This window comes from Sceloporus occidentalis, unplaced genomic scaffold (assembly GCF_023333645.1).
Source record: "Sceloporus occidentalis isolate IW3139 unplaced genomic scaffold, rSceOcc1.0.p SCAF_4, whole genome shotgun sequence".
In the NCBI taxonomy this organism is placed as follows: Eukaryota; Metazoa; Chordata; class Lepidosauria; order Squamata; family Phrynosomatidae; genus Sceloporus; species Sceloporus occidentalis.
Genome location: NW_028316984.1, coordinates 67,273,376 through 67,298,973, shown reverse-complemented (window position 1 = coordinate 67,298,973; position 25,598 = coordinate 67,273,376). Strand labels below are relative to the sequence as shown.

Below are 25,598 nucleotides of genomic sequence, written 5' to 3'. Positions count from 1 at the left end.
TACAATATTTTTGGTGCAGATTCATAATTATATGTACAAAAATCCATACAATAATTTTTTTGGGGGAGGGGCTTGCAAAATTTGTAGTGGGTGCTGCAGGGAGGAACCATTCAAAGATACAGTGGACCCTTGTTATATGCTGTGGTTTGGTTCCAAGATCCCCCGTGGATAACAAAATCCGTGGCTGCTCAAGTTCCATTAAATATAATGACATAGCAAAATGGTGTCCCTTAAAATCAATGGAAAATCAAAGTTTGATACTGGAAATTTATACTTTTTTTGAACTTTTTCAAACTGTGGATGCTTGAATCCATGTATAAAAAATCGGTGTATAAGAAGGGCCGACTGTATAGCTATGTTAGTCTGTAGAATCAGTATGTTGAGAGATCTTGTAGCACCTATGAGACTAACAGAAAGAAAAAAGCTGGCAGCATGAGCTTTTGTAGACTTAAGTCTACTTCCTCAGGTGCATTTGGTGTAGTGGAAAGCCAGGGACAGACCTATATATATCATTAGTGTGTGAGAATGTCAATTCAAATTCAGAATCCTTTGTGTATGGAAATGAAGTGGCAAGTCCAGTTTTAACGATGGGAGGAACCATCAAAATTGTCTGGGGGAGCAGAGGAAGATATGCACAGAGCCAGAAGACCCTTCAGGACCAGCAGGATGAAATGAGGATAATTCATAAAGCCCTAATCTGAACTGCTATGCTGTGAGCAGTAGGTTTGAAAAAAACTGATCACAAAGAACTAAAGGGCACATAAACAATGTATACAAATATTTGTTGTATACCCCTGAGAATTTACTTGCTAAAAGCAGTCTTAGGAGGCAAGAGTTTTGAATAAAAATACAGTTGCCAGAGAGTCTGCTTAACCCTTTGCCTATTACAATTTTGAGAATGTACTTCACCTTTGTAAACATGCGTGCAGTACTGGATGGTGATTTCAAACAGAAAATTATCAGTGAAGAAAGACTTTAACATTTCTTCTTCTTGATACCCTCAAACATCTTCTACTTCCTCTCAGTACTAAAAGCTGAGCAGATCCCTAGAAGCCAAGATAACCATACTGAGGCTGTCATTCTTTGGCCACATCATGAGAAGATATGACACACTGGAAAAGATAATAATACTGGGAAAGTAGAAAGAGAGGAAGGTTGCATATTAAATGGATAGATTCAGTCAAGGAAGCCACATCCCTGAGCCTTCAGTATCTGAGCAAAACAGTTGAGGACAGGGGGGCTTGGGGAAATCTCATCCACAGGGTCACCATGAGTCAAAGTAGACTCAAGGGCAGTTAACAACAACAAACAAGTCTTCTATATATAAAAGCTATGTGGGATAGCTTACTTCAACATGGGCTGTGGGCATGCCTTCTATCATCCCTGAAAGCAGCAGCAGGCTAGTTTAAACAGTGAGGACAAACTATGTGGTACAGCCTGTTAGATGGGAATTGTTGAGAGACTTGGGAGAAATAGATGAGAGGCTACTACTGCTTCCCACCAGCATTTGTCACCTGAGTTAGTTGCTCACCTTGCCTAAGCATAGCGCTGGCCCTGATAGGATTGCCACCTTGGATCTTGCTTTGAGAAAATGGGGGGAGGGGTAATTAATCAAACCAATCAGTCAATCAGTCAAAATAAATTTGTATCAATTCAAGTGAAGTTTGTTAACTTCTATTCAGCTAATAAAGTAGAAAAAAGTAATTTGTAAATTCATGGTATTAATAACAATCACAAGATTTATTACAAGTAAAGCAGCAGCAGCAATGTGATATCATATCAATTAAAGTATGAGCTTGGAGTATTTATTTATTTATATAAATTATTTATTTCACAAAGCAATCACAAAAAATTATTACAAGCAAAGCTTCTGCATGAATCCTACTAATACTGCTGCTAATGCAACAACAATGGTATGATAGCCTATCAATGAAAGGAATTTAGAGTATTGTTTCATTGATGACAATTCAACATTTTGTAAAATTCAGGCAATAGTAAACCCATTTTACAGTAAATAAATAAATACTTATTTGCAATATTTATTGAATCAGTTTATCTTTTGTTGAAATAGACAGCATAAACAATTCACACCCAATGTTTTTTTTAATTATTTTGATTATCTCCTGTAATTACAGTTCTATGGTGTATGTTTCTCTTCCTCTGTATGTTCTCTCTTTACCTAATGAAAAGTGAAAAATGACAGCATATTTCAAGTGACATAGTGTACAATGTGATACTTCTGATGTGACAGTTGGTTAAGACATGTAATATCTTGTGCTCTATAGCATCTGGCATGCTGTGCTTTGTAGTATTCTGATTAATACTCTTTGAGACGGTTTTAGAGGATCAAAGGGTTAATACCCAATTTCTGCCCCCCTCCAATTCTTCCCTCTCCTTTTTGCTCCCCCACCCAACTCCATGTTCTTTGATTTGTATGTCTTTCTCTCTTTCACAGCTGTGGACATGGATGGAAGATCTCCAGAAGGAGCTCTTGGAAGATGTCTGCGCTGATTCTGTAGATGCTGTTCAAGAGCTTATTAAGCAGTTTCAGCAGCAGCAGACAGCTACTCTCGATGCTACCCTGAATGTAATCAAGGAAGGTGAAGATTTAATCCAGCAGCTCAGGTAAATTTATTATATGGTGCCAGGAGCACAGCTGAGAAAAAAGGCAAAACTTAGTATTTAATGGGAGATTTTTTTTTCACTGCACTGTTATTTTACTTTGCATGGTTCAAAATATTTTGTTTTATTGAAATGGCAAAGAATGATTTGTAGAGACTGCTAAAAAAATAATCTTAAATCACTTTGGGCCACCATGTGTAATGGATATGAAGCTAAGTGATGATTAAGTGGTTAAAGTGTAAATATTTTTGAAGTGGATATTACTGAACACTGTTAAACTGTTATAAACAGAGGCCTAGTGATTTATCTCCTTACTTCTGCTAAGCAGTGTCTGGCAAATTCTAAATAAAATTTGGTTTCATGTAACTCTGAATATAGTATTTTATACTCTTCAGAAGAATTCTTTTAGGAGGCTCTGTGTAGAATATTAGTATCTTTACAAAAGTGCCTGCTACTCATAATTGCACTTTCATCATGAATTAGAAGATATAAGCTGCATGTGCACTGCAAAAATAATGCAGCCTGGCACCGCTTTAAGTGCCATAGCCCTATCCTATGGAATCCTGGAGTATGTAGTTTGTTGTGGCACCAGAGCACTCTCCTTGAGAAGACTAAATATCTCACAAAACTACAAATCCCAGAATAACATAGCATTGAGCCATTGCAGTTAAAGTTATTTCTGCAATGCAGATGCAACCAGTTGTTTCACACCATTCAGGATGCACTTCATTAAACAGGATCTGAGATACAGCAGTCTTTCTGAAGATTGCTCCTAACTATTCTAGCTCTTTGCAGTTGGCTAGGACAGGTTTTCATTAGCTTTGCCCTGAAAGTAAATTGTTTGTTTTTTCAAACAGTTGTAATCAGTCTTCACCTGTTTGCTAGTAATGTCCATTATAGTGAAAAATATTAACTTCCAATTAAGTAATATGGGGAGGGGGGCCTCTCTGTATAATTTGTTGTTGTTATTTGGTCTCCAAGTCATTTCCAACTTACAGCAACTCTAAGGCGAATCTATCATGGGGTTTTCATAGAGGGCTGTAAATGTTCTCTTTGTCACACTGACTGTTAACAGTCATAAAGGTTTTAAAAATGTGATCAAGTCTGTAACAGTCCTAAAAGTTTAAACAACTGTGATCAAGTCTCATATAATGCTTTGTTTCATTTTATTTAGTGAGGTTTACCCTCACATAGGGAATAGTAACTTTGGGAGAGAAATGATCATTGGCAAAATGGTGCAGGGGCTAGGCATTCAACCTCTACTTCTCCACTACCAGGGCCTGATCTGAAACCTTCTTCCCCAGCAGGCTGCTATTTATTTATTTGTTTATGAATTAATGCAAGGGTAAATGATCATTTTTTGTGTTAAGGACTATCTTGCAGGATATAACTTGTGTATAAATTATGTGATTGTATATTATTTTTATATTGTGTATATTTTATGTGATTTTATATATAGACATTTTGTTTGAATTTTATAACAATTGTAAAAGTTTTATCTATGAGCCACCTTGGGTCCCTCTGGGGAGAAAGGTGGGATATAAATGAAATAAATAAATACTCTATTAGGGGCTCACATGTTGACAGTCTGCAGGGAATCTCTTTCTCACCCTGCCATTTCCATTCTCCACCCCCTTCTCTCTTTCTTGCCACCTCTGACTTCCTTGCTACACTGTGCAAATGAATGGATAGGAAATGACTTGATTCTTATTTGATCCTCTTAAGCTAGGTGAGACAAGAATATGATTTGTAGTCTAGGGGAGGTTTGAGAAATGCACCTGATTATGTTTTATCTGCTCATAGATTGAATCTCTCAGTGCTGATGATGTTTGGGCTGGTTTTATTCCTATATTTTACTGTTTTTGCAAAATTAATTATAAACCACTTTGCATATTTGTGAATCTTTTAAATAAATAAGTAAAATTAAACTAGAGGAGATCCCCCCTCACTGGAACCACTGATACAGGGGAGCACTGGTGGCCATTGGTTCCTTCCAGAAAGTCACCAGTATCAGTCCACTGGGGGAGAGGAGATTGTTCCCCCCAGCCTAGTATAGATTCAAAAGAACTCTACTGAGTTCTCTTCTGGAAAAAAGCATGTGCCCTTTGCCACCAAAAATAGCTGAAATCTCCTCTTACAAACACTTTGTAGTCCATGAAAGGGAACCACAAAGGGGATGGGGTCACTTGACATATTATTAGCAGTAACTCCTCTCCCCTAGCAATTATTATTAGATGATAGTAAATCATATCACTCTGATTCCACTTTACTGGAATTGCTTGAGAACTCCTTCCAGATTTACACTGTAATTAAAATTTATAAATTACCCATATGAAGCAGAATCCTGGGCAAAGATTATGTGAAGAAGACGACATCTGGTTGTAAGTGTGTCCCACTAAATTCTATGAAGCAAAGTGAAAGGATTAGAGAACAGGGAAAAACTAATTTGTCTACCAAATTAGGTTTATAACCAGAGGTGGGTTTGGCTCTCATATCATTCTTGTAGCATCCGCCAGTGTGATCTGAGTGGTATTTTCACAAGTGATTGTGGGAGAATATACAGCACAAACTCTTTTAATTAAAAAAATAGTATTAGACATCTACTCACTGAAAAATTTCCTGTGTGAGCCCCCCGCCCCCCAATATGCAAGTAATGTTAGTTATGGTCCATTGTGAAACTCTAGCACCAAGCCTATTAGTTAAGATTAATTGAGTCCCAGTCCTGGAAAAAGAGCGGGATACAAATAAATATATTAAATAAACAAACAAACAAACAAGCAAACATATGAATGGGGTTTATATAACCCAGAATAATAAAATACCATTAGTAATTTAGTTTTTTCTCCCTTAAATTTAGTAACATAGTTTTTAAAAATAGGTGTTTTTGTTATTAGAATTATCCCAAAACCCATTTTATAACTTTTGGGAAACTAATATAATAACCTTTTACCACTAGTCCAGTCGCTATGACTGTGTGTACGAAGGAACATTAAGAAGGAAGCAGTGAAAGCAAGCAGTGGATTCCTAGCTAATAGTTTTCAATTTTTCACTCCTTTCATTCTTTCTGCACAGTAGCCCAAGCTTACAGTACTTGCTCTACAATCCATTTTTGTTGTTGATGAAGCTTACTGACCAATTCAAAACAGGGTTTATTACTTGAGGTTGTGGAAAACATTTTTTTTATTTTGAAGCTCCACAAAAAAAATAAATCAAAATCTGTTTGACAACTTAAAGCAACTACTCCATGCATTTGTTTAGTGTTAAATATGAGATAGTAAAGCAGAAAAAGTATAATACAAGACTACAAATTTGATCAGTAGCAATGAACTACCATTGTAAATCAAGGGACTCAAACATACGAGCCAAAAGAAGCAGCCAGAGGCCATTCCCACCCCAATGGCTGCAGGACCACAACAACCACATGCACCTGGCCCTGATCCAGGCCGCTGCCACAATCTTGAGCCAGTTCCCATTTTGGCCCGACTCTTTCTAGTTGGCATGCCTTCCAGCGACATTTGGGGCTGTTTTGTGCAAACGCCACACCCCCAATTCAGCCCGTTGGTGAACCTTTTGGTCCTTCTGTTTTGAGCCAAGAACTGGATATCTGTATTGGCTTAATAGCTAACAGGAAAGCTGCAATGCTTCTCAAAGGTCTCCATCCATAGCAGTGCTGTCACCATTGCAGAACAAGTCAGATGACTCTTCTCACTTAGTTCAGAATTGTTTGCTGTGGTATATTTTGTCTCAATGCAAACATGGTATTGGAATAATAATTTTACTTACTCTATTTTTAATGATTTTTTAAACTGGTTCAGTATTTAAAAATGATTCAAGTGTCATTTTAAAACTTAATTTTGTGATTGTATGGTAAATCACAGAGTTTAATATTTCAGTAAATACCAATAAATTCTATAAAACTAAAGGGGAGTATTAAATGCATAATTAATACCAATAAAATGCAGATAAAATTTGGCAAAGCTTTTGAGATCTTTAAATCTCTTTATCAGCAAGATGTGATGAAGTTTACCTCATCAGTCTTAAGATGTAATAGACAAGTGAGAGGCACAGAGTTAAATGGACTAGCCTGTACTAAGGAGCTTATTGGATTGGCGTTGCTCTCATGATAGATGCAGGATGTAACCTTAAGAAGGTAAAGGTAAAAGTATTCCCCATTGACAAGGTTGTCGGGTCCTGCAGTGTAGGAGGCGGTGCTCATTTCCGTTACTAAGCCAAAGAGCCAGTGTTGTCAGAGACTACTCTGTGATCATGTGGCCAGCATGATTGCACAGAACACTGTTTACTTTCCCACTTGATAAGTGGTACCTATTTATCTACAGTACTTGCATTTGCATGCTTTCGAACTGCTAGGTTGTCAGAAGCTGGGATTAGTGACGGGAGCTCACCCCATCATGCAGCACTCAAGCCTCGATCTGCCAACCTGCCAATCTTTCAATCAACAGAATCAGCATGTTACCCATTGGAGCCACTTGAGCAACCCAAGCTTCTGCTGCATCTTTTCAAGAATAAGAAAATTCCATTCTTGAAAAGAGGTGGGAGGAGCCCGGAGAAGCCCGGGTTGCAGGAAAATGCAATAAGATCTTCTTTCTTAAAGTTACATTCCATGTCTGTCATGGGAGCAAGGTCAATTTGAACTCCTCAGTGCATTTTTGTAACATCTTGCCCCCCTCTCCTGCATTTTTGTAACATCTTGCCTTGTGGATAGGCAGCATCTTGCCCACAATTTTATGAATTTTGGTTTCATTCTGATAAAAATAATTTTAAAATTCTAGTCTTCTCATACTAACGTACGTTACCTCTTGTATTAGTCATGTACATGAAGTGGATACTTGCATTTATCATACTATTTTGCACACTGTGCTTGTAAGAGTTCTGAAGTTGACAATTCTGAAGTAGGATGAGTACAACCAGAGAAGTGGAGTCTCTTGAATAAAAAATCTAGGATTGCTAATAAGAGTGGTCAAGAGTTTTTGTGTTATCCAGTCCCTTTGCTTTTCTTTCCAACTCCTTGTTAGTGCTTAGGGGTCAAAGTGTTGCCGGATATGGAAGGATGCAATTAACTGTAACATTCTGGAAATGCAGGCATTCTGTAACTGAAATAAGTGAATCCTGTATATAACTTCCATCATCCTTTGAGTTTTACAGCTGTTTGAAGAACTGAGAGCATTTAATTTTTGCCTTTTCCAAGAATGGGTTTTAACCATCCTTCTTTAACTTTACCACAGGGATTCAGCAGTCTCCAACAATAAAACACCACACAATAGTTCCATTAGCCACATTGAATCAGTCCTCCAGCAGCTTGATGAAGCCCAGGTACAGATGGAAGAACTCTTCCACGAGAGGAAAATTAAGCTAGACATCTTTCTTCAGCTCCGGATTTTTGAACAGTATACCATTGAGGTAACAATTTCACTGAACACTTTAGAAGGGGAGAGTCTTTTGGAAAATGAGGTTAGCACAATAAAAATTGGGTTTCAAAATTAAAAAAAAAACACATTCACACAGATTGAATTGTAATAAGTAACTTGCTGCCTGCATCAAAAAAGGATATAGTACTATTAAATAGGATTTTGGGATGTGATGGGTGACAATTGCGTGAGATTGGTTGTGTATATTTGGAAACAAAATAATTTGTAAAACATGCAAAAAGAACCAAAACGTTGATTATCACTTTTTGTCTGTTTTTAATGATAATTTTTACAGTCAGCCAAGAGCTTTTTCATGCAGTTATTTTGTGTTCCCAAAGGTATACAGTATTGTAGAAATGGCTTGTAGTTCAAAGTAGAGGTCCAGAATTTTTTGTGAGTGACAACTAGTGACAGGGTCTACATCCAGTAGGTGCTAGAGATAAAGAATCACAAACATTTGAAGAGAAAGCTTGTGAAAATGGTCACTTGAAGAAGTCCTGCATTTTGCAAGCTGTAGAATGCCTACTCAGAAAATATTAGCCAGGTAAAATGTGTGTAGACTATTATTATTATTATTATTATTAACCTTTATTTATAAAGCGCTGTAAATTTACACAGCGCTATACATACAATGTTTTTAATTGGACGGTTCCCTGCCCTCAGGCTTACAATCTAAAAAGACACAACACAAAGGGAGTGGTGGTGGGGAAGGGGCCTTTCTAGTAGGATAATACATATAAAATACATAGCAATATAGGAAATGATTCAATAAAACAGGCACCAAAAGAACATCAAATAGTAAGCGACAATTATGTAATGCCTGGGAACGCTTCTCTGAACAGGATGGTCTTCAACTCCGTTTTGAAGCTGGTTAAAGAAGTGATGGCCCTTGCTCATGGGGGAAGAAGGTTCCAGGAGTGAGGGGCAGCGAGTGAAAAGGGGCGAATCCGAGATGGGGCAGAGGAAATCCTGGGCTAGGACAGTAGACCTTGACTACCAGAATGGAGGGCCCTAGTTTGGAAGCTGAGGAGAAAGAAGGTCTGATAAGTAAGGAGGGGCCAGTCCATGGAGGGCTTTAAATGTTGACAGCAGGAGCTTATACTGAATGCGGAAAGGGAGGGGGAGCCAGTGAAGGGATGCCAACACAGGAGAGATATGGTCACAGCGGTGGGCGGATGTGATAATGCGTGCAGTTGAGTGCTGGACAGAAATTAAAGGACGGAGGTGAGAAAGAGGAAGCCCTGCCAGAAGGATGTTACAGTAATCAAGTCGTGAGATCACTAGGGCATGGACCAGGATCTTGGCAGTAGAGGCGGAAAGATAAGGTCAGATTTTGGCAATATTGTACAAAAAGAATCTACAAGCCTTGGCTGTGGTCTGGATCTGAGGGATACACGACAGAGAAGAATCAAAGATGAAACCAAGACTGCGGGCTTGCTGGACTGGTTGAATAGAAATGTTGTCCACAGAGACAGAAAAGGAGTGTTGAAGGGTGGACTTAGGAGGAATGACAAGAAGCTCCGTCTTGGACATGTTGAGCTTCAAACGCCGATGGCGCATCCACTGCGAGACAGCTGTGAGGCAAGACGAGACTTGCTGTTCAAGCCTTGGAGAAAGGTCAGGGGCGGAAAGATACAACTGAGTGTCATCGGTAGGAAAAACCAAAAGAGCTGATGAGTTTACCTAAGGACAGTATGTAGAGAGAAAATAGAAGGGGACCCAAAACAGAGCCCTGAGGAACTCCAACAGATAAGGGAACAGGAGAAGAAGTCTGACCACCTGCAACCACTACAAAAGATCTGTCTGACAAATAAGATCTAAACCAGTCGAGAACAGAGTCTGAGAACCCAGGTCAGAGAGTATGTCAATTAGGAGACAGTGATCAACGGTGTCAAAGGCTGCAGACAAATCAAGAAGGTTGAGAACAGAGTAAAGGCCATTAGCCTTGGCCTGTAAAAGGTCATTCGAGATCTTAGTGAGAGCTGTCTCTGTAGAATGCCCTGGGCGGAAACCAGACTGAAAAGGATCGAGGATGGAGCTGGCTTCAAGAAACTCAAGACAGGGAGAATAAACAACCCGTTCCAAAACTTTAGAAAGAAAGGGAAGAAGAGAAATCGGACGATAGCTAGACAAAGAGGAGGGGTCAAGAGAAGGTTTTTTCAGAATTGGGGAAATGAGAGCATGTTTGAAGTCCGACGGGAAGGAGCCTGTAGAGAGAGAGAGAGATTGAAGATATGGAGAAGCGAGGGGAGAAAAGAGGGAGCTATGGAAATTAGAAGACGAGTAGGAATTGGATCAAGAGAACAGGTTGCAGGTTTGCAAGAGTATTAATTCCAAATAGGAAACAAATGCACAACTGCTCATGACTAAACTATGACCACTGATAATAGAGAACCAGATTACCTGTAAAGCAAGTTATACAGTAAATATAATGTATTATGTCAAGTGACTTGACTGTTCCAATGGGTATTTTATACCAGTTCATTACAGCAGAAACTGTTTCCATCAGTGGAAGTGGAGGAGGGCAGTCTTCCCTCTCCACTCCAGCCCCCTGGACACCAAAAATTTATCCCGTGAGGCTGATGACCACTCCTCCCTGGACTGGTCTTTTTGTTGTGCTGGGGAAGTGGGAGGAAATTTTCTGCAGTGGTAAGGGATTTTTGTTGCACTAACGGTGCAAGACCTGTGCAATATTGGATTTAGTTCATAGGTCTACTTTGAATTTGTGTGCTTTCAAGTCATTAAAAACTTATGGTGACCCTGAGATGAACCAATCATGGGGGTTTCTGGGATTGAGAGTGTGCGATACCCAGTGGGTTTCCATGACTGAGCAGAAATTGAATCTTACCCTATCGAGTCATAGTTCAACACTCAAATCATTACACCACACTGGACCTGCTTTTTTTCCCCTCTTTAAATTCACTTTGTTTTTCAATGCCATTGAAAACACTACTTGATTTTTTATATGAACAGATTTTGAGTGGGCACAGGGTGTTTTGTTTAATGTTGCTTGTACTACATAACTCAGCCTTTCCCAATCCGGATATATGTCAGCAATCTGATTTGTCTCTGCATAAAGCCATTGGTGGTCATGGTGGTGGTGGATATTTTTACAGCAATACAGAACTTTAAGTAGCACACCTCCTTGTAATTTTACACCTACATCTTGGGTGCTGCTTTGTTAATTCAGTAGGACGGGCAAAATGTAAGAGAAAACCAAATTCACATGATCTCAACTTCTTCCTGAAAACCTGGCACTGTGAATGCATTTGATTTGCACCATACTTCTGGCTTCAGGTTTCAGAGTTTCTGACAACCACCATAGGCACACTGCAACCCCTATGTTTCTGCTTGCTACAATTCTTGTTTCCTCCATTTTTATCATGTTTTTCCTATCTCTTTCAACAGAACAATGATGCCGAGGCATTTGTGTACCTTAATGTGTTGTACAGTTTTCTTTACTTGAGCATTCTGTCTTGAGCACAGTTGGCAGCACTGTGTCAGTTGAAAGCTTACATTTTATCCCACCTTCAGTTGACTACCTTGCCAGTAATGTAGGCCTACTCTACACTGCTGAAAAGCCTGTTAAAAACCCATACTCCCCCTGAATCTGGGGCAGTAAGGCTACACTACATAGGGCCTTATCTGCCCAAGATTTGAGGTATACCTCCCTTATACCAGAGTTTTCCCTGGAGTTTGTCCCCCTATCACTGCTGCTCCTGCCACCACCAGCAGCGCTCCTGCCACTGCTGCTATCATTTTCACACATTTTATTCCCATCTTCCTTGGCAGCAGCATTGGCGGAGGCTCTCAGCCACTTTATTCACCAAAGATAAATACATTTCTTACGATAAAAATACTTTTTGCTGTTTCATTAGTTGAAAAAGTGGTGTACATTCTTTTCCTAGAAGAGCTGTTCATTAGCACTGAGACTGATCCATACAAAACTATATCCAAGGAGGCAAAGTTAACAGAAATAACCAGACAAAACATTCACCCTAATAGAAATGAATTAAGATGCAGATTTTATGAAGTCTCTGTGCAGTTTTAACAGTTTCATGCTATTGTGTGAAATAGATTTACTGATTTAAGGTGTACTGATCTGTGCTTTAAGAGGAGTCAAAATGCCTGTAATATACAACATAATGTAACTAGCAAACAATGAACAAACAAGCAAAGCCTGAAGATAAATCTCTCACCATCCCCTTTCATTGTTCCTTTCTTTTTTACTTTTCACCTGGAACTCAGGGCATCTTTGCTTGACTAGACTAGTCACTTATAGGCAAGCTAATTTGTACTAACTTTATTATATGCTCCACAAAGAATCTAATTTGTACAATTCCTTTAATTACCCTCAAGCTTCTGGTCATGGTAATCTTACCTCTAACAATATACTGAAATAAATTTTATAGTTCTTTTTTTTACACAAAACATTTACATTTTTTAAAATCTTGTTTCTATACCTTCCTGTGGCTTATATGATTATAAGTTAAATTTACCAGGCTATAAATTAAGAGATTGTAACCATTAAACCATCCATTATGAAGCCAAGCCCTCCCTCCAGTCCATCTGCCTTGGTCCAGGCCTTGGAGGTAGAGAGGAACTGCTGGACCTCATCCCCTTCCCCACCACTACTCCCTTCTCCTTCTGTTTCATGTCTTTTTAGATTGTAAGCCTGAGGGCAGGGAACCGTCTAATTAAAAAGACTCTATTTACAGCGCTTTGTAAATAAAGGTTAATAATAATAATAATAATAAAGGTAAAATAACTTTAGACACTTTCTCTGCCACCAGAGTTTTGATGCCCCTGAATGCTTATATTGGTTTGGTGTTTTTTTCCTTTGAAGGTGACAGCTGAATTAGATGCCTGGAATGAGGACTTGTTAAGGCAAATGAATGATTTCAATACTGAAGACTTGACCCTGGCAGAACAACGTCTGCAGCGACACACAGAGCGTAAATTGGCTATGAACAATATGACTTTTGAGGTTATCCAGCAAGGGCAAGATTTGCATCAGTACATTATGGAAGTCCAAGCTTCAGGTACATGGAACAGTGATGGGTGGCAGATAGATCATCAGTTTAAAAAGAAAAAAAGAGGGGGGTATTAAACAAAAAAAACCCTATTTGATTCTCTACCTCCACTGATTATATTTTTAAGCCAAGAGATGAACATATGTAAATCTTCCAGATGTTCACAAAGACAAATCATACCAAAAGACAATGAGACACATCCAAGACAAGAGGTTCATCATTTCCATTCCAGATTGCATTACTGGCAGATGAAATAGTATGGAAGAGATACCCAGGAGCACATATTATGTTGATTTATTTTCATTTCCAGTCCTGTCCTCTCCTTAAGTCTCAGGTTACCATGCTTCCAGGCTACAAGAAAGATTCTCAGGGAGCTGAAATAAAAATTAAGTATCCCCCTTGCTCTTTAGTGCCATCTAAACCAGGTATGGAGACAGACACTCTAGCATAACAATTTGGAATATCAAAATACATAGAAAAACTAAAATGAAGGTTCAGAAAGTTATTTTTATTAAGTATTTGTTTGACCTTTTTGTGTGATTTCAGTGAGTTTATGTAGTTGACATTTCAACCTAGTCACACTGAAATCACAGTACAGGTATGGAGGGAAATCTTGCATATGTGGGGGATTTACAAGTTACTTAAGCTGATCAAAGTGCAAGGAAATTCAAGATTGTGGCGACATGAAGCATTGCCATCTTGGGATCTGTGGTTTTGTAAACAGCTGAACTGAAAATCACATAGAAGTCAAAGTGGCTAATTCATTTGCTTTCTGGGCCCAAACAAAACAATGTCTTTATTGCCAAATAAGATAGAATGGTTCTTGTGCTTCACATTCAGAGCCTGATATTCTATCCTCCTCTTTGGGAACAAGGTTCTTTCAAAATGCCAGGAATCATACATTTCTTATAATTAGCTTGCATATAATGTTGTATCCTCAGGACTTTTCCAGCATGAATGTCTTTGATCTGACTGCATTCACAATTTTCAATCACACAGAAGGCTGGTGTATTTCTGATTGCAATAATTCATCAGTGGCAATCAGGAAAAGGCCTTGGATATCAAAGGGCAGCTGTGACTCTCCTGTGATGAATGATTTGCCCTTTCTGTCTTGTCACATGTCACAGAACAGAAGCTTTAAGCCACAGTTTTGCCACACATGGGGACAAAGCATGGGCTTGAGGAATGCTGATATATATAAACAAAGCTATTTTATCTGTGTCTTTGAATTTACTGGGGTTGGAAAAGTAGTTGTTCATTAATATTTTTGTTGGATGGATTAGCTTTCTCTAATCAAATCAGAATATTATGTAGAAAGTTTCTTTTCTAAATATCTTTCTAGATTACTGTAGTTGACACCTTACCCTCATCTCTGGGTTACTGGATTTTCATTTTTATTTTCCACCTTGATTAAAGCTTTACCATCCTTTCATATAATGTATATTTGTATCATGATAGTTGCAAAACTTATGAATAGGCCTGAATCCAGTTGGCCTTCAGTTTATTCTGCCACTGTCATTTTTCTCTTGTCTTGCTCTTGTCTCTGTCAAATAGAAACTTGTACACCTCTTTTGAGTCTTTTGTAGCCCCTGTCTCTTCAGTTTCAGCCCTTTTTAATACTTTACTCCTATAGGAATGAAGACCAGAGAACAGTGGCATTTCAAGGGGTGATTCATACCTAGGTCTACACACTTTCTTAATCAAAATTCTTATGATCCACTCCTGATTCCAGTCAATCCAGCCTTCATTCTTGACATAACTGGTACGATTTTAATTCCCAGCATAATTTAGGAAACAACTGCACCACATTGGTCTTCCTTTTCTCTGTGCATTTTCCATTCTGCGAGTGTCACGTTCATAATGGGCATGTTGTTTATGGTGTCACTATGATGATGACAAAAATGTGGGTGCCTCTTCCCTCCTTTGCTTCACACTGTGCTACAACGCTACAATTCTACAGTGTGAAGTGGTGTGAGAAGCAAATATATATTGGAAAAATCAGAGGAACAATGTTTAAAAGATATTCATTTGTATCCCCCCCATCTCTTTACATCTCTGTTTTTCTTGGCAGTGGTTGTAGAAAGGTTTGTTGAGGGCAGCTGAAATATGGTGAAGATCTATATCAAGAAGTGAGGGAATTCACATGTGAAAATGCCATATACATGAAGACTGTGATCCAACTCCCAAAACCTTGTGGAGCACTGCCTTTTAAAATCTTTGCATCTTCATTTTAGGGAAGGAATCCTGGCAGTTATCTGACTTGCTCTGTAACACAGAGCCTTCAGTGAGTTTGGAGTTAATTCAGCAATATCTATGTCACACACATTATTGTACAAGATCTTGAAGATCTTTTCTCTAGCCATGGCATCTGTACTAGGGATGAATTATCTTTCTATTCACTAATTCAAACTATCAGAAGGCCTATATCTCCCTATATGAGAATTATCAAATCATATAAACATTGGTAGCTGCTCTAGGCAAAGGAACCCCTAGGCAAAGGCTCCCTCTCTTCTCTCTTTTTGCTGGCAGGCAAAGACTTTCTTATTCAAACAGACCTTGAGCCTTTAATTACAGTAGTTAGGGAAGAAAGATGTGCAGTGGGAGTCCTACACACACACACACACACACTGTGTGTGTGAGAGTGTGCGTGTGCGTAATAACAATTGTGCCACATAACTGTTTTAGCTATTTTGTTTTAACTTACATTGTAAGCTGCTTTGGCTCCCATACAGGGAAAACGGTGGTGTGGAGACCCAGGTTACACAGGATTCTTCTCCTGTCCTATCAATAATTTGAGGCTTTTCGTTCCTCTAACTCTTGGTCTTCCCACTTACTTCAGCTTCTTTGCCATTAAGTGTTCCTAACATACTTGATAGCATGTTTTCGATGTTGTTACTTATAAATCACTTTCAGACACTCCTTTGTGAACAAGAAGAAAATAACTTTTATTTACAGAATGAATATATGAAGGTATCTGTTTTGTTGGTTAGTTCTCAAAGCTTGTAGTTACAAAGTGTACATCACTTCACTTGTTACAAATTGACTTTATTCTAGTTCACTCAATTACTTAATTTACACTTCAGTCGTGTTTTAGTTCTTTCCACAACCTTCCATTAAAGCTCATTCATTAGGAGTATAAATCCTATGAAACGCTAGCTTTATTCATACATTACAATTCCACAGATTAAGATGGATATGAGTGTTCCCTTTACTGGCTCTCCACTGTTCAAAGTACGTAACAAATTAATTGCACAGAACTTCTTTCATTCTTTAAAAAACCCTTTCTTCCTTACATGGGAGTCTGAATCCCATTCAGGCTGAACCCTTATTCTCAACTGCACTCCTATCAGTTCTAATTGCACTCTTGGCAGTTCTATGACACAATCTCTAGTGTCACTGGACTGCTTTTGTCCCTTTTAAATCTTTCTGCCTTACATTGGAGTCTGAATCCCATTAAGGCATGTAACTATCCTCCTAGCAATGGCTCCTCCTCCTTTTTATAGCTTTTCATCAGGCAGGCCCTCACCTTTTTGCCAGCCTGACTTCAACTGGCTGTTCTGAGCATTCATAGGTGAGAACTAAGTAACTAACTAACTAAATAAATAAATAAATAAAATCTGATGATAAAAAGTAATGTGTTCAAGATAAGCTGTTTTTTACTGAAGCCAGAATCTGAAAATGCTTCCCAACAATACAGTATTCAATTATAATACCCTTCTCCCATTATAGAAAGGCAGTGGTTACTCTGGCACTCGCTTCTGTAAAGCTGCTCAAGAATCACAAGAATCATGCTTTGCCCTGTTACTTCATTTGTTTCAATTTATCCAGAAATAAAGAAGAGCTCGCTTTAACAATTCAGAGTAACTGATCTAAATGCTGGAATCACTTTTTACAGCCATTTACATAGGAGACAGGAGTTCTGCAGATACTGTGAACTACTAAAAAGACAGTTTATAGAGCAAATCAAGCCTGAAATCTCCCTAGAAGATGAGATGACTAAAATGGGACTGTAATACTTGTAATACTTTGGGGGGGGGGGGTTATCATTTATAAGGTTACCATAAGTTAAAGTCAAATTTACAGCAGTTAACAACATATAAGATAAGTACAGATAACTTTATAGGATGAGCTGGATGCATAGGATGAGCTAGGCTGCAAATCAGTACTAAATTAATTACACAAGTTTGCAAGTACACGAATGATCACAGATAATCCACCAGTCTGGGCTGAGCATATTTGGTCTAATGTATATTTCCGCAAGGATTTTTCTTGTTTTTCATTGTCTTCTATTAACTTTTGCCTGTTAGGTAGTGCCAAAGAGTGGTATAATCCTGATCCACTAGAATCAATAGGACATTTGATATGCACATCAGGAACGTGTACCCCATGCTGTTTATTTCATAAAATCCATTAAGAATTAAAAGCTTGGAGAGAATCATGGACTGATGAGAATATTTTCAGTTTCGAACTTACTCTATTCAATATTCACATATTGTGTGCAAAAAAAAAGTTTTGTGCAGGATAATACTGTTTCCTGGACATAAAATTCTGTTTTCTGCTATAAGGGTTGGGAAGAATCATGTGTGAATTTTGTTCAGAATAAATCTCCAGGTACAGCATTTTCTGCACAAAAAAATAATCTGTCTGCATAAAATATTATTTTCTGCTCAGAAAAAGCTGTGTTTTGAGCAAAAATGTACAAATTTTGTGCAGGGTAAGTTCTGAACTGCAAATTGTCTCCAAAAGCTGCACAGTTTTCAAATACTTTCTCACAATTGGAAGAAGATTTCTAAAATTACTTGTCACTTCATTTGAGAGGGAAATCAGTGAAGAATTACAGGCCTGTGTGAATTTATGTGGTGTAGAATCACTGACTTCAATGAAACCATACAATATGCTAGATTATAACAGTTGTCAGATTGTCTTCTCAGTGCTTCATAAATTTGAATTAATTTATCTAAATTTTCAATGGGTTTGTATTAAAAATCAGAATTTTGGTCACAGTAATTGGCCACAGCAGTTTTCTGGTGACTTCTTGCCAACCCTCATAGCACAAAACTGTTCCATCGGAGGACATTTATTTCATTACAGGCATTGAATTAATCTGTGAAAAGGACATCGATCTAGCAACACAAGTGCAGGAGCTACTGGAATTTCTTCATGAGAAGCAACATGAGCTGGAGCTCAATGCCGATCAGACACACAAGCGGCTAGAGCAGTGTCTTCAGCTCCGGCACCTACAAGCAGAGGTCAAGCAGGTCAGCATTTTCACAATTGCTCTTAGCTGTTCTTATTGACATGAAATTTTGGGGGGGGGGGGGATTTTTTTTTTTTAAGTTATGCCTTGCTGCTACACATGGAGGCTGTTGAACTGCCTGTCTGCACCATTCAAAATCTGTCAAGTGCAAAGCTTGATCCAACTTCTAACTGTGCTTGATATGAACCTGGATCTTAGAGTAAATGAAGAACCAGAAGATTTCCCATCATGTAAAGACCTGTTAAACATTAATGTGGGTTCTGTTCATGTTTCAAGTAGGGCTGACCTCCAAGATTTTAACATAGAATATATTTATATTTTGCACATGCTCTGGAAACGCATGAGTTAGTGAGGGCAACTGAAGTTTGTATATCCAAGGGTCAAAGTGACAGGTAGTTACAGTTTGCTCTGGTTTAATTCTGCTATATTTAAATGCCCCATAAACACATAACAGCTACAGAACGGATTTTTTTTCTTTTAAGTTTTTGATTAAATCAGAATGCAGGCACTTAAATAAGAGGTTTTCCACATGGGCCAAAAGGCCTGCGTGTCTCTCCCCCTCCCACGATCCTCACATCATATAGTTCATATGATGCAGGCCAAAACCCTGGGGCCAGTCTTGGGCCTGATCCTGGTAGACTGGACACAGATCCAGTGGATCTGGCCCAACAGATCCAGTGGATCTGGCCCAAACCCAGGGTAAATAGCCTTTACCCCAGGGTAATTTGATCCCTAGTTTGCCACAGAGTGTCCTGGAAACTCTGTAGCTACCCCCTGCTGTTTATATGACCCCTCTGTTCCTTACCTCACTGTCCTGTTGTTGGTACTCAGGAGCCCCTCCCCCCAAATCAGCATATCTGACATGGAAATGGGGCACCTGGCCACATGGATGCAGCCATGTGCCCTGTTTCTTTGTCAGATGAAGTGACAGGGGGCTTCTGAGTAACAGCAATGGTGCAGCACGGCAAGGAGTGCACACAGGTAATTGGTCCCAGGTCAGCACAGGGACAGATATATAAAGACCCACGCATCCCCACACTGATCTAGGGACCAACCTGGGTGAGCAACAGGGCTGTCTGCTCAGCCCCATAGTTACTGTGGGAATTGATAATTGCATAATCTTATAGTCACAATATATTGCTAACATACCTTTCTTTAAAATTGCTGCATCACACAGTTTGGTGCTGTGATGCAATGATTGTTGAAGTAGGATTTCTCCACTGGACTCATGAATCCCAACCCTGTCTCCCTTTTTCAACTGATGCTGAAGACGTTGTGGGTATCCTAAATTATCCTAAATTGTCTGGATGCTTTGGTGGAGTGGGTGCAGATGAAAAAACAGAGGCTCAATCCCAATGAAATAGAAGTTATCTTGGTCAACACAGATAATCTATTGGGATTACAGTGTGTTCTGGGTAGGACTGCACCCTGCCATCAACACCAGGTTTGCAGTTCATGGGCACTCATCTCAGGTTGGAGCTAAGGTTCTAGAAACCAATATAAATGAACAAACATAAAATAATCAAGTTAATCTGTCTGTACTGTATTAGCAAGCATATTTAGTTTATTTAATCTTTAGATGTAAAACAAAATCAGCAATGTAAATATTTCTTTAATACATGTTATGCATTCAATTTCCATAATCCTTTAGTTCATTTGAAGAAGTTTCTTTATTTTAAATTATTTTTTTCATTATATAGCAAGAATATCTTAATTGTAATCCACATTCTTATGAAAACTAAACTTGAATTCATCGCTTAATTTATGGAAGTGGCAGATAAACTAACATTTCCAGTTTCATGTAATTTCTCCCCAGAGAGAAACTATGGCGGTTTACAGACTGCCCTTTTGGGGCGGCCTGTTCCCGCCCCTTTCCCCACTGGATGGGGCTTCAGTTGCCACAGCAGCAGCCTCTGAGGCCCCGATCCGCCGCTTTCCAGGCCGTGGGGAAGCGGCAGAAGGCCACTTCCCCACGTCCTGGAAAGGGGTGTCCATGGGGCTTCATGCCCCAAGGACACCCCGACAGCGGCGGGGATGAAGAGAAAGGGGCCGCTCGGCCCCTTTCTCTTTTGTGACACTGGCACAGCTGTGTAAAGGCTGCGCCCAGCACCACAAACCTGGAAGGAGTTCCGTTTCGGAGCTCCTTCTGGTGCTGCGGAAAGGGCACCTCAGGCGCCCTCGTGCGGGGCCAGGACGTCACTTCTGCGCCACTCTGTTTGGAGGCGGCGCGGTCGTGACGTCCCAATGGCGGCGCCCATGTAGAATGGGCGCCGCCATTTTGTACATACTAGGTACGTACTAGGGTTAGGGCATCCGGAAAGGACGCCCTTTCCTAACCCTAGTACATACCTAGTACGTACTTTTTGCGCATCTGGAACGCACCTATATTATTATCAGTAGAGATACACCTCAATTGTCTAATGTAATGTAGTATAGGATAAACTAGTAGGGCAGTATAATTTAAATAGTTAGGGATGCTCAGCCTTGTTAGTGTGGACAGCTTGCTCATTAGGTGCATAATGTTCTGATAAATCTTGCAGAATATTTGAAACAATTCCATTGTTTTTATAGCAAACACAAAGCTTGGTCAAGATATATTGTTCCTTTCTGCCTAGCAGAATATGTTCTTTTTCTGTTGCAAGCAAAGCCACTGTGGTGGAACAAAAATTCATAAACTGGAGGGGTGTCAGGAGGATGTGAAGTGTCAAATGAACACAGCTGCTGTGAAGTTACAAATGTTTATGCAAATGTTACTAACATTTGCATAGTATTCATGGATAAACAGATTTGGAACATTTTGTCACTGGTAAAAACCTTGGTTGAGAACAAGACATTTGGTATAGCTGAATAAGAAAGGGGAATAGAAATATTGTGTTTTAACAGGCTGTTTTATTTGCATGCAGTGAATCCCTAGGAAACTACTATAGAAAAAAAACTACCATTAGCATTTGATTCTGCAGATGTTGCTGTTGGCATGGGGACAAAACTGATTTTTGTAAAATCATGGTGTGAGATGTCTTATTGCCTCATATTGAGATATAAACTGGAAAATAAATTAAATAACTGTAAATAGAGTTCACACCGGCTGCTTGTGTGGGCTTAATAATGTAGCAAATTTATCAAGAATCAAGTATGAAGAGCGCTAGTTGAATAGATCCTGCACATGGTAGTGAAACAGACTGTGGGGTTGCCAGTTTGCCCAACTTCCATTCAGCCTTTGCTCAATGTTCCACCAAATTTCCCTCTCTAAATAAATATTAACTGTCCTGATGCATCATCTAGTCATTGACATCAAAAGGAGAGTAGGAGTCAAAGGAAAAGGAAGCATGTGCACACTTGAAACCAACTGGCAACCAATGAAGATGTTTAACTCTGAGGTAACAGAAACAATATTTCTCACAGGATTACCTGTTGAAAAGTATCTGCAAGCTCCTAAACTGTCTGGAAGCCCATATAGAGCACCTTACAGTAGTCATAAGAGCCGTATGAAGATCTGTGGTGCTTGCTTGTGGCTGTAACTCATTTTGAACCTTACTGTTCTTGGTTTCGTTCTTTTATTTGCTTAGAAACTCTCACTATGTATGACCTGCTCTGTAATATTTCCTACAAACCTCTTCATAATTTAAGGGAATGGTATTGTTTTAATAGATGTGAATGAGTCATGTTATTTCCATATTGTTCTCTCACCATCTATATAATATAAAGAGAAAGCAAAATGTCATTGGTCTAGGAATGAACTTTCAGACTACTTCAAGAGAGATGTTAACAGCTGTGGTTCATTAGAGTTTCTTTAGCTTTATTGGGGAGCCTTTTCACTTAGGTGCTTTTCAGAGAGTTCATTTTATTTGTTCAGCTGAATACTTTAAAAGTCAATTGATTATTAACCTGTGAATTATTGCAGCTATAACTTTCCCTGGAAAGAGCTGGGTTTAAATATATCAGTGCCCCGTCATAAAGTGGCTGGATTTGGCTTCCTGTGGGATGAGTCATAATCAAAATCACTTAGTGAAATTGGAATCTATATTGATTTTGGCACATTCTTCACTTCCAGCCCAGATCCAAATGGGCTTCACTTTTATTTTAGGGCATCTGAAACAATGAATGGTCTTAAATTCATTACCAAATTGCCCTTGCTCCTAGGAGCAAAGGAAGAATGGGCTACCACCAACCTATTCTTAATGCTACCCTACTTAACTTTTGCTGACACAGTAAAAAATCTGGAAAGGCTAGAATGCCTACATATGGTTGCATTTTAACATAATGGCAATGGGAAATCCCAAAAATGGGGGGGGGGGGGGTAGCCCTCAACTCATTTAGGAACAGTTATTCTTTTCAAAAGTGTACTCCTTAGGCTTCAGTGTCAAAGGAATGGGTTGATGTTTGGAACCTCTGGAAACAAAGGAAGTGCAATACAGTAGCGGCCTTTCCCAGCCTCTGTCAGACTTCATAAACAGAATGGCCAGGTGGTTTTCAAATTATTGGGATGATGTTGAGAGAAAGAGAGAGACAACAATTTTTCAGGGTTCCTTTTACTATGGCTTTTCCAGTTCTGTGGCAAAGTGTCCTCAAGATGTGAGAGGTATTATCAAAATATTTGACCAGCCATGGGGAATCTCTAGTTCATAGGCATACATGAGCACATAGGACACAGTATTGCCATAGTTTGAGAAATAGTAGGAGCTTACAGAGCAGCAAGGCAGTGCAGCATTTGGAACAGCATCAAGTAAGACTATTGCTCTGACAAGGTCTGAAGCTCAACTGATAATAATAATAATAATAATAATAATAATAATAATAATACATTTTATTTATAGGCCGCTATTCCGCAATGATCATAGCGGTGTACAGAACAAAAATGCAATACAATACAATCTCTCTCCCTCAAGAAGGTGGCTGAAGGGAGGGCTTTTCTTCTTCCAGGCAGGCCTGGTGGAGCTAGCCTGCCTCTCTCTCCCTCAAGATGAAGGGAGGGCTTGTTTTCTTCCAGGCAGGCCTGGTGGAGCTAGCCTGCCTTTCTCTCCCTCAAGATGGAGGATGAAGGGAGGGCTTGTCTTCTTCCAGGCAGGACTGGTGGAGCTAGCCTGCCTTTCTCTCCCTCAAGATGGAGGATGAAGGGAGGGCTTGTCTTCTTCCAGGCAGGACTGGTGGAGCTAGCCTGCCTTTCTCTCCCTCAAGATGGAGGATGAAGGGAGGGCTTGTCTTCTTCCAGGCAGGCCTGGAAAGATTAAATGTCTTTAATACCTCTTGGCTAGTATGGTGTTTCCAAGGCTGAATGCATTTACTCACAAAATGGGAAGCCTTTATGGGCAAAGCCTTTGGCTTAAAGCCTAACTTGTTCATCTTTCTAGACTGTCATACCAAACACGCTGCTATTGTAGGAACTTTGGCTGCAGGGATTATGGAACTCTTGGGCCTGTTACAGACTGCCAAAATAAAGCTGCTTCGGGTCTCTTTGGAGGTATGCTATTTAAATGATACATGGGTCCTAAGAATCCAGAAGCTGCACCAAAGCTGCACTCCAGTGCTTAGGAACGGAGTGTGGCTTTGGCGCGACCTCCGGACTCTTGAGACCCATGCATCATTTAAATAGCATACCTCCAAAGAGACCCGAAGCAGCTTTATTTTGGCAGTCTGTAACAGGCCTTGGAGAAGGATGTGCTGTTGCAGAGCTGGAGCTAGGCTTAGGGACCACTACTGTTGGTTGGAATTCATGGATCTCAGGCACAGAGATATCCATCTATAGGTTTCAAGTCTTTCATACTAAAGAGTCTGTACTTTCCTTTGCTAATGGCCTACCAATAGCAGCAGCAGCAGGAGGAAAAGACGCCAACCATAGTTGCACTGCTTCATGACTAAGTTAAAAAGAAGGAACTGCCAGAAAGACAGGGGAAAGACTTGGAGAACACATCCTGGCTCTACCTACCCCAATTATGAGATAGCACCCTGCCAATGACAAGGAATAACTTCAGGCCATCTTAAAGACAATCTGATGTAGGTCCTATTGAAAATAGAAGAGAAGACACTCTGTTCATGTATTCAGAAGCCCAAAGTCCAAAGTGTCAGGATTTTTAAAATCTTCGATGGTAGAAAGATGATGGCATAATAATGAAGAGTTAAATCTACCTTTGAATCTGGCTTTTAGGCCCTCGATGCACTTGCAATTTCACAGGGAGATTTTTCAGTCCCACTGAAGAGATTGGGTGGTAATAATAATAATAATATTGATTTGTATTCCGCTTTTTCACAAAGGAATCAAAGCGGATTCTAAGAGTATAAATAAAACATCAAACAATTAAAAATACAATTTAAAAACCCCAGAACGCCAACCCTCCCCCCAGTCATAATACTGATTGCTTTGTTTGGCCGTGAAAATGGGGAGTCTGCACATTTATAAACTCTTGACTGTGTTTATAGAAATTACCATAATATATGGATTTTTCATGGAAACTCTCAAAAAGTATTTAAAAGGGGTAAAAGACAGATCTCTCCAGTTGTTGGAATGAGGTTAATCCCTACTCCTTTGCTTTTCAGGAGATTATACTAATTGTAGTAGCTTAAATTCTCTACCCTATGATAATGATCAGCACAGTTACAGTTATCCTTGAATCCTCTAGACAAATTTCACGTACAAAGGGCTTTGCTTAGTGAAACATGTATTACATTTCCAAGAAGATGTAAAAGTAATTAATGTTTCCTGAATATGTGAAAGAGAAACTGAGAATTGAAAGGGAAAAAAACCCAACAAGCTTCTTCTGGTGCAAGCAGAATTTTATCCATTTTGGCTCTTAGTACAACAGAAGGGTAGAAGAGAAAAGATGGAAAGGAGAAAAACCAAATGAGTCACTTCACTGTTAGTGCTGCTAAAGTTTAAGAATACTTTATTCATAAATGTCTGTTTCGAAACTAGTTTTTTTAAAGCAAGGGGCTGAATATTTTGCAGGAAGAGTTGCATGTAGCCATTAAATTATTGCTCTCATTTTAAATCCAGAAAGACAAAAAAGGACACCCTTTCAGTTTTACTGAGATCCTCCCATTTAAGTTGGTGTGCTCCTGTTATCTGTTTGAACAGAAAAGAGAAAGAGTAGGACTGTTTTCCAATATGCTACGAGTGCCACCTTGGAATCTGGTGGCATACATAGCACAGAATATAAACAGCTTAATCTTTCAGTTACTAGTAGGACAATTGGTACAGATCTGGATGAGAGAATGCCTGTTTCTATGACTGAGAAAGCCCCAGACCTTAGAAGTGTTAGTTTTGTT

The 25,598-nt window shown here is 39.3% G+C and overlaps 1 protein-coding gene across 3 annotated transcripts in view; it reads left to right on the top strand.

Moving 5' to 3' along the window:
* Positions 1 to 25,598, top strand: part of KALRN (kalirin RhoGEF kinase) — a 719,845-nt gene that overhangs the window by 467,604 nt on the left and 226,643 nt on the right. For all 3 annotated transcript variants that reach the window (XM_089520231.1, XM_089520232.1, XM_089520233.1), the window contains 4 exons: positions 2,456 to 2,625; positions 7,866 to 8,040; positions 12,895 to 13,090; positions 18,173 to 18,339. In XM_089520231.1, coding sequence (XP_089376357.1) covers positions 2,456 to 2,625; positions 7,866 to 8,040; positions 12,895 to 13,090; positions 18,173 to 18,339 — 708 coding nt within the window. The remainder of the gene's footprint in view (positions 1 to 2,455; positions 2,626 to 7,865; positions 8,041 to 12,894; positions 13,091 to 18,172; positions 18,340 to 25,598) is intronic.